Source organism: Miniopterus schreibersii (assembly GCF_964146895.1).
Source record: "Miniopterus schreibersii genome assembly, chromosome: 18".
Lineage (NCBI taxonomy): Eukaryota > Metazoa > Chordata > Mammalia > Chiroptera > Miniopteridae > Miniopterus > Miniopterus schreibersii.
In genome coordinates this window covers 4,759,735-4,771,862 of record NC_138121.1, presented here as the reverse complement: position 1 = coordinate 4,771,862, position 12,128 = coordinate 4,759,735, and the positions used below count along the sequence as shown (strand labels likewise).

General features: G+C 45.9%; 1 protein-coding gene across 3 annotated transcripts in view; it reads left to right on the top strand.

The window, feature by feature from the left end:
- SAE1 (SUMO1 activating enzyme subunit 1) overlaps nucleotides 1-10,521 on the top strand; it is a 58,369-nt gene extending 47,848 nt beyond the window's left edge. For 2 of the 3 annotated variants that reach the window (XM_081117982.1, XM_081117980.1), the window contains exons 7-9: nucleotides 171-315; nucleotides 6,216-6,285; nucleotides 9,475-10,521. In XM_081117982.1, coding sequence (XP_080974108.1) covers nucleotides 171-315; nucleotides 6,216-6,285; nucleotides 9,475-9,567 — 308 coding nt within the window. In that variant the 3' untranslated portion in view covers nucleotides 9,568-10,521. The remainder of the gene's footprint in view (nucleotides 1-170; nucleotides 316-6,215; nucleotides 6,286-9,474) is intronic. The other variant, XM_081117981.1, reaches the window with a different exon arrangement.
- The last annotated feature ends 1,607 nt before the right edge of the window (nucleotides 10,522-12,128 follow it).

Below are 12,128 nucleotides of genomic sequence, written 5' to 3'. Positions count from 1 at the left end.
CCTGACTGTATTTGTTGAATAAATGAAAAGTGTATTACCTTTCGCTTGGCCCACGTTAATTAATGTATAGTTCCTAGAGAATGAAAGAAATTTTTTTTTAATTCTAAACATCTATAAGCATTTATTACGAAAGACTTGCTTTTTAACCTCCCTTCGTTTTCCTTTCCCAGTGCTCCTAAAGTTCCGCACGGATAAGGGAAGAGACCCAAGTTGCGATACCTTTGGGGAAGATTCTGAGCTGTTGCTCCAGATTCGAAATGATGTGCTTGACTCCCTGGGTGTTAATCCTGACCTGCTTCCTGAAGACTTTGTCAGGTTGGTCTCCGCATTTGTTAGTTTGGCCTGGATTGATAAATGTCTGCCTATTTGCCTTAAGCTGGGGAAGTGCTTTACTGAGACCGAAAGCCCTGAGGAGAGCCTCCTTTGCCACATTCTGCCAGATCCTGCAGACCTCTGCCTCTCCGTCGCTGTAGCTACAGCATGTGAGCAACAGAGGTGTAGGCTCTGTTTGTTCAATGGGTATTTTATATTCACAGGGTTGAAAATTCAAGGTAGTATAAAATCTGTATGCAATACAGTATACCTTTTCACTTCACAGTGTCTTCTGGGGCTGTTTCCTGGTCAGTACATAGTTTCCTTCCTCGTTTCTTCAGCTCTCTAGTATCCACCACAGGAGCAGTAGAGTCACTGAACCTGTCCTCTGCGGCCTCAAGTTGTGGCCAGGCTTTTGTTACCGCAGTGTGCTGCAGTGTATGGCCCCTGTGTGCAGGTGCAACTGCAGGATAAATTGCTAGAAAGGGAGTAACTGGATCAGAAGAGTGATTTATTACTTGGTAGATACTACCCCATTGCCCTCTGTTGATGGCTCACCAGTGTCTACCCTCAGCAGCAAGGGCAGTCGTGTTCCCAGCATCCTCTCCCTTGGGCACTTAGATGCTTTCACCTTAGGTGACCATTCTTTGCTCTTATACACAATCAGGTTTAGGATTTGATTAGAGAAGTCCAAATAGTGACTGGGTCAGGAACCCCTTCCAAGCAGTTCTGGGGTCATCAGCTAATTCTCGTTTTCTTTCATGGTTTTTGGGGAAACTTCCTAAATTGCTTTGCTGTGCCTCTAGCTTGCAGCAGTAATAATGATGGCTGTAATTTATTGAGCACCTATTATGTACATGGTCTCTCTTCACAACAGTTCTTTTTATAGGTGAGGAAAAGTTAAAGGTCAGGAGAGTGAAGTGTCAAACCCAAGGTTTATACAGCTAATGACAACAGCACCATGAATCGAAGACGTTCTGTGCTTTACCATATTAATTGCCACAATACCCCCTTGAGGTGTGATTATTTTCCATTATTTAAATGAAGGAACTGAGGCTCAAAAGACTTTTCTATCACTTGAGGTTTTAATAAGTAGCCAACCAAGACCTTGCCCAGGTCTCTGCATATACTCTGTGGTAGCAGTGCGCTCCCTTGGTTTCTTCCTAGCAATATAGTGCCCAGAGTCCCTTCCTTCCCTAGTTGTTTCTTTCTTGGGTCTAGGCACTGTGTGTAGGCAGTAGGCTGTGAGTGCTTTTGTAAGTGGGCACTGGGAGTTCAGGGGCTAATACTGCAGGCTAGGCAAGGGTCCCTGTCTCAGGCTCACGGCTGGGCACGCATGTCTTGGTGAAGGGAGGACAGTGTGGGAAACAAGTGGTACCTGCTCTGGCTCACACAGGACTCCGTTTGCAGCAAACACAGCTAGACAGGCTGGGCTGCCAAGCAAACCTGGTGCCTGGCTGTGAATACGCAGCCAAGTGACTAATTTGGGCATTTAGAGTGATGAGTGGTCTGGCTCTGCATTGCTGGCCAGTGGTGGAGGCCCCTCTTCCTAGAAGGAGAGAGCCACCACCTAACTGCTAACAGCCTAACTAGCTGCTGGCCAGTTTTCTCTCCAAACTGTTTCCTTTCCCCGCCCACCTCCTCCACAGAAACCACTTTCCCATGTCCAGGTCCTCGTGTGCTCAGGTGCTCCCGCTTTATTGCCCTTTAAGTAAGAGGGATTTGGTGGCCTCCTCGAGGCCTGAGATGGGATGGGATGTCTGGCAGCTGAGCCATCCTCACAGATTGCTCACTGCCAGCTCGGAGCAGGGCTGCTCACTTGAGTACAGGATGCTGTGCACAAGTCTCTGTTTCCCTCATCTGTCTGGTCAGCTTGTGCTGCCCTTTATATGCCCTTATTTACTCTCTTTTTAGAGAGCTTGATTGCTTTTCTGATTAGGAAAGTAACAGGTGCCTGTTGCCAGAAGCTATAGAAGGGAAGGGAAGGAAATGGCCCCACCATTGAGGAGTAGCCACGGCTAACATTTTCAGGTTTAGCCTCACAGATGTCTGTGTATATTTACCCATGCATTTTTATTTATTTATTTTTTTATCCTCATCCAAGGATTTTTTTTCCCATTGCTCTTCAGAGAGAGTGGGAGGGAGAGAGAGAAACAGAGAGAAACATTGATGTGAGAGAGAGACATTGACTGGTTGCCCCTTGCACGTGCCCGACCAAAGCCGGGGATTGAGCCTACAACCAAGGTATGTGCCCTTGGCCAGAATTGAGCCCGGGACCCTTCAGTCACAAACTGATGCTCTAACCACTGAGAAAATCCAGCTAGGGCATATTTTCTCTTTTTTTAATATCAAAATGAGATCATACTTTCCATACAATAGCCTTCTTTTTTCAGCATGTCATAGAACTATTTGTATCAAAAATACAGATCCATGTCCTGTCTGACACATGGTTTTTATTTAACCATCACCTTATCGGGTGGGTATTTAAGTTGTTTATAGTTTTCCATTATTATATATGTTTATGATGAACATTCATAATTTGTATATGTAAATATAACTGTTACTGTTTAAAATTTTTATTGTGGTTACATATACACAACCTAGAATATACTATTGTAACCATTCCCAAACATACAGTTTGGTGGCATTAAGTACATTCACACTGTTGTGCAGCCATCACCACCATCCACTAACTTTCCTTTCTGCCTTCTCCAAGCCTCTGGTAACTTCTGTTTTCTGTCTCTATGGATTTGATTATTCTAGGTATCTCATATATATGGAATCATACAATATTTGTCCTTTTGTGAACTTACTGATTTGTAAATTACAGAAGTAATATACATGTTATGGAAAAATCGGATAGTACAGAATAAATTCAAAGAAGAAAATGAAAATCACTTGTAATCCCATTACCCAGAGAAAAATCATTGACCACTGGTAATGTGTCATCTTCTGCATTTTCTGTCATAGCATATGTAAAATCAACAAAATCCTTTAGATTTAAAAAAACACACAAAACACTTATTGTCAGCAAGAGTGGTGGGAAAAGGTGTAACCATTTCAGGGAACACTTTAGAAATGTGTATCAAGAGTGATTAAAATGTTCCCTCTTTGGCACAATAATTCTCCTTATTAATAAGAATATACTCTAAAGAAATAATTTGAGCAAACATTTATGTACAAAAGATACTCATTATAATATTAAAAGGAAGAGAAATTGGAAAGGCATTAAAGAGTTAATGATAGCCCTAGCCGGTGTGGCTCAGTGGTTAGTCTTCAGAGTACGTTTTTTACATCTAGTTAAATTTATTTCAAGTATTTTATATTGGATGCTATTATAAGTGGAATTCTTAATTTCCTTTTTAGAATGTTCATTACTAATATCTGGAAGTGCAGTTGATTTTTGTATATTAATCCTGTATCCTGCAAGCCTTGCTGAATTAATAGTTCAAATAATTTTTCTGTGAATTCCTTAGTATTTTCTATATGCCAAATTATGTCATCTATGAATATGTATTACTTCTTCCTTTCTGATCTGAGGTCTCTTAATTCTTTTTCCTTCCTTAATTGCCCTGCTAGAACATTCTATACAAGGTCCAGTAGAAGTGGTGAGAGCAAACATCCTTGTCTTGTTCCTGATCTTGGGAGGAAAGCTTTTCAAAAAGTCTTTTACCATTGACTATGATGTTAGTTGTGAATTTTTCATAGATGCCCTTTATCGGGTTGAAGAAGTTTTCCTCTCAGTTTGTTGAGTGTTTGTTTTTTTTCATGAAAAGGTGCTGGATTTTGTCACATGCTTTTTCTGTGTCAGTTGAGAAGATCATGTGTTTATTGTCCTTTATTCAGTTAATATGGCATATTACACCGATTGATTTTTCAACTGTTGAACCAACTTTGTATTCCTGACATAAGTACCACTTAGTTGTGGTGTATAATCCTTTCTATATGTTGCTGGTTTGGTTTGCTAGCATTTAGTTAAAATAATTAAAAAGAATTTTTTTTAATGTATTGTGTGTGTTTTTTTTAGGGAGAGAAACATCAATTTGTTGCATTTATTTTTAAACATTTTGAGATTTTTTAAAAAGATTTTTTTATAATGTGTAGAGAGAGGGGATGGGAGAGGGAGGAAAAGAGAGAGAAGCATCGATGTGAGAGTGAAACATGGATCAGCTAACTCCTGCCTGCCCCTACTAGGAATGGAGTCCGAAACTTGGGCATGTGCTCTGACCTGGAATTGAACCGGCAGCCTTTTGGTGCGCGGGATGACACCCAACCAACCTTTTGGTGCACAGGATGTCACACCAACCAGGGTTGTTCCGCTTACTTTTGCATTCATTGGTTGATTCCTGCATGTGACCTGACCTGGGATTGAACCTGCAACCTTTGTGTATCAGGGTGATGCTCTGACCATCTGAAATACCTGGCCAGGACAAGATAATAGACTTTAAAGAGAGAGAAGGCAGAATATTAAATTGTGTAGTATGATCTCAAGAGAACAGGTGTATTTTTTTTAAATATATCTTTATTGATTTCAGAGAGAGGAAGAGGAGGGGAGAGAGATAGAAACATCAATGATGAGAGAGTCACTGATTGGCTGCCTCCTGCATGCTCCCGACTGAGGACTGAGCCCGAAACCCGGCATGTGCCCTGACCGGGAATCAAACCGTGATCTCCTGGATTCTAGGCCAATGCTCAACCGCTGAGCCCCGCCTGGCCGGGCTTTTTTTTTTTTTTCATAAGAGGGCCCAGCCGGACAGGGCTTAGACTTTCTGGAGGGCGTTTTGGCAAAATGTATCAGGGCCCAGAAATTCTGTATTTAGGGATTTACCATAAAAAATTGTTTGGACATCTATGCAAGATATATGACCACAGTGTTCAACAGTCTGAATATCCATCAGTAGATTACAGTGTGGGATGAATAGTAATTGATAGTACTTGGGTTTAAAATTATGTATGTTTAGGTGTGTGCACTTTTTAAAATTTCTAGAAAGCTGAGCACAAACTGGGAGGCCACTGGAGTTGGTCTTTTGGTGGTGGGGTTCCTTCCAGAGGCTACAACTTTTCTGTGTCCCAGTTTGGTCATTTAAGAAATACCTTTGAGCCTGGCCGGGCGTGGCTCAGCGGTTGAGCGTCCACCTAGGATCCAGGCGATCAGGGTTCGATTCCTGGTCAGGGCACTCTCATCATTGATGTTTCTATCTCTCTTTCTCCCTCTCCTTTCCTCTCTCTGAAATCAATAAAGATATATTAAAAAAACAAAAAACCTTTGAGTACAGGCTGGACACTGGCAGAGCTTACTTCCTCTGGGGAGGTGGTGGGAGGTAGTGTTTAGATACCCAGGATGGGTGATTTGGAGGGACCAGTGACGGTATCAGTTAAAATTTGTCCTCTGGGTGCCCCATCCTTGCCCAAGAAGGACTGGTATCTATGTGGGTAGTGAAGACTTTTTTCTGTCCCCATACTTTAATTTCAAGTCCCAAATTTCCCATGCCTCCTGCATGTTAACACAGGCCTTCTCCCTGACATTTGTCTGGGAATAGCATATAGAACCCACCGCCCATTATGGGTAAGGAGAGAATTGCGAGAATGTGACCCGGGCACCGAAACATCTGATATTTGTAGGACCTTATTTTTAGGAGGCACAGATATAGTCTTTTCTTTAACTTTAAAAAAATAAAAAGTGTGAAACAATTCCTGCCCTCCAAGGTTCAAAGGTCTTTCCCCACCACCCCCTAACCCCTGGATCAGATTTAACTTTCACGCCTAGATGCCAGCATTAGCACTGCTGTCTAAATTGACTCCTCCTGGTAGATGTTTTCATTCAGGCAGCCCATTGCCGACCCTCTCCACTGTCCTCCCACCTTCCTGTTTCAGCGCTTCATTTTACTTGTCTTCTCCCCTAGGTACTGCTTCTCTGAGATGGCCCCAGTGTGTGCAGTGGTTGGCGGGATCTTGGCCCAGGAAATTGTGAAGGTAAATAGTCACTGTGGAGCAGAAGACAGTGATCCACCGCACACCTTGTAGAAGTGCCGAGAGAGTGCCCTGGGCTGTCTGAGCTCCCTGGTTTCTCTGACCCCGCTGGTCCTTGTTTCATGCTCCACCCTTTTCCTTTCTTCCCTTTTCCAGCCTATCCCATTCTCTCCAGCCCACCCAGGTGGGCATTCAGCAAATGCCCTGAGTGCCGCCTCTGTGCTGAACCCAGAGCTGGACATAGTGCTACCTGCACTCCCTTAGCTGAACCAACCAGGGGTCTGGTGCTTTTGAGGTTTCCAGGTATTCTGATTCTCATGGCTCTGTGAAATCAGTCCTGTCATGACCCCCTCTTATGGGAAGACACTACTGAGGCCCTGAGAAGGGACTCCAAAATCCGTGCTCTTCACCTCTGTCCTTCACCATGGCCTCAGAGTTTCCTCTTGTTAATACACCATAGCTATTTACAGAGAAGGAGGAAAAGCTGTACCAGTGCCTGTGCCAGGAGGCCCACAGGCTCTAAGGGTGACCTGTGACATGTTAGGTAAGTGTCATTGGCACTCTCAGAAGGGAAGTATCTTACCTGGGGTCATATAACCACAGCTAGCACAGCATTTTAAATTTATTCTAGAACATTCGGGTTGCTAAAACTAGACCATGCCCTCCAGTTCTACTTTCTTTGGGGACTTTGATATTTGCCCAGAGACGTCGGATTGGCCTTTATCAGGTTCTGGGTGCTCGTAGACTTGCAGTGGTGGTTTGTTCTCTTCCGTGGGCAGCGGTGCCTGGTGAGTGACAGTGCAGTGATGGAGGATCATAGGTGGGAACGGGTGCGTATGTATTCTTGTAGCCTGTAGTGACCACAATGATAGATAAGCATGAGCCACCCAAAGACTGTTCTTTACATGGATGAACTCATTCATCCTCACAGCAACCCCATGAGATAGGAAATGTTGTGATCCCTGCTGTAGAAAGTGGGGATGGAGGTGTGGGGAAGTATGGTGCTGGGATTGGAGCCCAGGCAGTCTGGTTTCTGGGCCTGTGCTCTTTACCACTTGGCCATTGTGCCTTAGGCGCTGTCCCTAAATGACACCCCATCTAGCTCTCTATGTCTGCATGGACCCAGAGCTGCTGTCCTTGCCGTCCCCGGGCTCACTTTTGTACATCCCACCAAGAAGCCGCTCCCTGGATTTTTCATATGGGATGGAGATTGGGGGTCAAGGCAGGTGGCCTTGACCCCATTGTTTGCAGCGGCTTCTCTGCATCCCAGTCCTAACCTCTAATGCAGCCCCCTCCTCTCTGCCTGCTGGGGACAGCTGTTGCCCAGCATCTTGTTTCTGTTTATGCCAGATAGCCAGAGCACTCTGCATTCTTTGTTGCTGGGCGTGTCTGGAATCTCCTACCCCCATCTGGCTTGGGAAGCACTTTACCTTTTGCCCCATGTTCACCCCATGCCCTGCTGTCCTGTCCCTACCACTCCCCCACCTCTACTTAACACAGTTCCAGGCAGCTGGCAGTAGGGCCCTGCAGTCTGAGGGCCACAGACCTCCCCCTTCTCAGAGACCATCTGACCACTTAAAAAGTGAACAGTAGGAGATGGAGGACAAATGTAAAAGCCTGTTTTCTTGGAATCTTTATTTCCTTCCCCCCTTATATCATCTCAGACACCATGTATTCTGCCCATGTCCCCGTTATGTCATGCTTCCTTAGGTGGAAATCGTCCTTCCTTTCCCCACTGTCCACAGTAGGTCTCCCTGCCCACAGTGCTACAGGTGATAGTGACAGCAGTGGCCACCCCAGGCTCTGTGTTAAGTCGATTGTATCATCTGTAAGTTGGATTCATTCCAGGCTCTAGGAGTCCAGCTGTGGGCTCTTGGGCCCTTCCACCTGGCCGAGTGCTTGAGATCCTCAGCCACTGGTAAGGGGTGCCTGGCCCCATTAGTAGTAGCAGCTCCCACTTACTGAGAGTTTGCTCTGCTCCAGGCACATTACAGGATGATCATTTCATTCTCACCAGAGACCCTCACAGGCAGGCACTACTTATTTGCCTTTTCATGTGCACACCAGGGGCAAACATGTCAGATCCAAGCCCCATCCTTAGTATCTAGCACTATACCTAACACAGAGCAGATGCTGAAAACACTTCTTTGGACAAATGGCTGAAAAGCTACTTGAAGTAGATATGATTATCCCTTTTTACAGATGAGGATTGGCACTCAGTTTAAGGAGAAGTTTGGGATGTTTAGAGCAATTTCTAACCTTGTAAATGAGGTCTTGCCTTATGAGTGACAATATGGTGTTCCCTGGAACCTCAAAACACTGCCTAGAAGCTGGCTTAGGTGATGTCCTCTTCAATTGGTAACCCTATTTGGGTCCAGAACCTCATAGAAAAGGCACCGGCATGTATGAACCCAGTATACACATGTATACACATGACTCAGCCTGTGATTTCAGGTTGTCTAAGCCTGTCCTTAAAAGTGCTGTGTCTTGTTAATCCCACGAGACAGTCACTGTGTCTGTGGGAGAACAGCAGAGCTCCCAGGCCTTCCCTGTGGAAGGCAGACCGCTCGGTCTCCTAGTGAAGGCTTCAGCTAAGACATGTGGAGTGAGTCACTGCCTTTCTCAGTCACAGTCATAAATAATTATCACTGCCGTTTGCCAGGCGCTGGTTAAGGCACTCAAGGTACATCATCTCTCTTAATGCCTAGGATAATACATTTGTTATGTTTGCTTTACTTGGGAAAAGTAAGGTTGAGAGAGGCTAAGTGATCTGTCAGAGGGCACACAGCTGGTAAGGGCCAGCACAGACACATGACAGTCAACAGTGTCTCCATGTGCGTGCTCTCTAGAGCACACGCGTCCTTTCCACCACCTTCCCCCAGGCACCTTATCTCTGCCTTCTTTCTCCTGAGCTCCAAGGGCCCTTCTTTTGCCTCTGTAATTTGTTTCCTGAGCCCACACAGCCCAGCTGGCTCCCTTTTTCTATCTTGGACTTTCTAAATAAACTTCTGCTTGTATTTGGGGGGGGAAAAGTTTCCAGACGTGGCCAAATAGCCCCTGGGGAGCAAAATCAACCTCTATTGAGAAACCACTGCGCACGCTGCTTACAGAAGATCTGGTGTGGGGTGGGCCCCCCCCCCATTTTATTCCTTTTCAAGCACTTGAGCTGAACCCTCTTGTTTTTCTCCCCAGGCCCTGTCTCAAAGGGACCCACCTCACAACAACTTCTTCTTTTTTGATGGTATGAAGGGAAATGGGATTGTGGAGTGCCTCGGCCCCAAGTGAACCCACGACCTGGCAGCCCCAGAGATGCTGACCCCCAGTGTGCCCGCATGTGTTCCCCACGCCCTTCCTCCCACTGAGGCATCTCTAGGCAAGAGGAGAGTGAAGTCATTGGACCAATGCAAACTATTTCCCCCATGCGATGAGGTTGTGCAGATGTGCTCCTTGCGGACACCAGCAGCTGCTGCACATTAAAGGGCGGAGGGACTGGCTGTCTCCATCCAGTACTGCGCAGGACTGTTTGCAAGCTCCCCTGAGTGGCCATCACCTGAAAGCACCCTCTGACACCTCTTTGTCCTGGTGCTGTCACGGTCACCAGGCCTCTGGGGTGCAGCTAGAGATGCCTGCCAGGAACCAGCACGCCTGGTTGCTTAGTAGCCTCTCGCTACCTTCTTGGACTTATTCCTCGCCTGATGTCACGTAGCAAGGAGCATGACCTCAGGGGGGGAGTAAGGCCCAGGCCCGATGAAACACTAGTGGAACTGCAGTTCCAAATGCAGACAGGTGCCCTGAGAGGAAAAAACATGGCAGGCGGGATGTATTTCCTCCAAAGTTTGAAATCCTGAAAAACAACAGGTGGCATCTGGTGCGCTGTTCCTGAGTTTTAGTTGAGGATTAGTGATTCCAGCCTGGGCTGTGGAACAGAGGAAATGGTACCAGGTCCTTTTGGGCATTAGGGCAAGACCTTGCAAGTTGAATATTAGTAGGAAAATTTGTATTAAAAGGCAGGTGCCAGGGCCCTATCCCCTGGGGATTCTGCTCTGGGGCCGCGCAGGGGGAGATGAGCCTGTCGTCTCTGCAAACCCCAGCTCTGATGTGGCGCTGGAGACTGTTTCATTTAAGGGCTGTGTTGGTCCTTCATTTACCCCTGAATGGCAGCTGTTTGTGTTTTTTTATATTTTCTAGATTCCCATGGTTCTTTAAACAGGAATTATAGAAATAAAGTTATCTGCTTTAGGACTTGTTTGTTTTTCCTCCACATTTGAAACATCCTCTGATGGGGAGTGATCCCACCAATTGCCTTTTTAAACCTGAAGAAATTCCACGGGATGCTCTAAACATGAGTCCAAGATGCCCCCCCTCCAACACTGTCCCTGCCACCGTTTTTCTGGGTAATGCAGCAAAAGTTAGCGTGTGTAGAAGCCTCTGATTCCAGTTGTCTGTTGAATGATTCAGTCACATAGTGGCTATTCTCAGTGACAAGAGTTATATAGGCAATGGAGTAAAACGTGGTATGGATGCTGCCTTTTATGCAGCTCGTCTCTGCACCAGACAGTGTGCAGAGTAAAAGTGGGCAGTGAAGGTAAGTGACGTTTAAGTAACATGCCCAGTCCCACTGCTGGTACAAGTCAAAGCTGTCACGGGAACACCAACTCTGAGCAGGTTCCTCCTTGATGTAAAATTGTGTGAGGTTTGGGCCTGGCCAGTTTGAACGAATAAATTCGCTCCCTTCCTGTTTTAATCGTGTTGCACTCTAAAAAGAACTGCTCTCTGGGAGGTAGAACTCAGTTCCCAGCTGTCCCTCCGGGTCACCTCTGCTCCCACCTTGGTGAGGCAAGGGCTGCGTTTCTAGAGGGACCTTGTTGTGACACTGAGGTTGGGTTTTATTGTTGCGTGAATCTCCTGCCCTCTTAGAACTGTTCAGCTAATGACATCCTTTACTTTGCAGTGTGGAGCCTTGGTCACAAGGGGGAGCATGCGGGTGTGGATGGATAAAAAAATTGTCATCGTAGAATCTCTAAGGCTCTTCAAACTTTCCCACCCTGTACCTCTCAGGGCAGAGATTGAGTCATCCAGAGAGGAGCCCTTGGGAACCAGAGAGGTGGTGCTGGAAGCCACCAGCCCCAGGCAAGAAGTGTCTATCCTCGTGTCTTCAAATTTCACATCCTCCCGTATTACACATCAGTATTACCATAAAGGGTTTCCCTAAGTCTACAGGAAATGCACAGTGATTATCCCATGGTTTCTAGTATCTCCAGGAGATACGCAGCCCACGTGGGAAGGAGGATCTGCTCTTGAAAGTGACATATTTTGGGGTGCTGGAGCTACCGAATGAAGGGAAATGGGCTGGCGTCAAGGTGGGTGGGTTTCTTCCCTGCATACCCCGCTCTGTTTGTCTGGTTTGTGCAGGAGCCAAACTCCAGTCAGTGCTTAACATGCTAAAGGCTCAGACAGAACATTCTAGTGGAACAGGTAAAAAATTACAATAAAAGCTCTGGGTTCCATCACAGCCCCACATTCTTGCAGTGCAGATCCATTTTGTCAGTTTCTATTGTAAATATGTTTATCTATTGAGGTATGTCCTACTTGCCCTTTTACAGGCGGAATGGAAGCTTGGGTGGTAGTTTTCAGGTCAAGAGTTGAATAATACTAGTACATTCACACCACCTGCCTGGGACTTTCCAAAATGCTTGTGCTTTAGCTAAATTGTTTGAACCCTCACGGCAACCCTATGAGGGTAGATAGTGTTGTGACCATATTGCAGATGAGGAAATGGCTTCATCCAGGAGGTAAGGGATGGAATGTGGGCTGATGGGGAAGACTTTCCGATGGGACATTTAGGA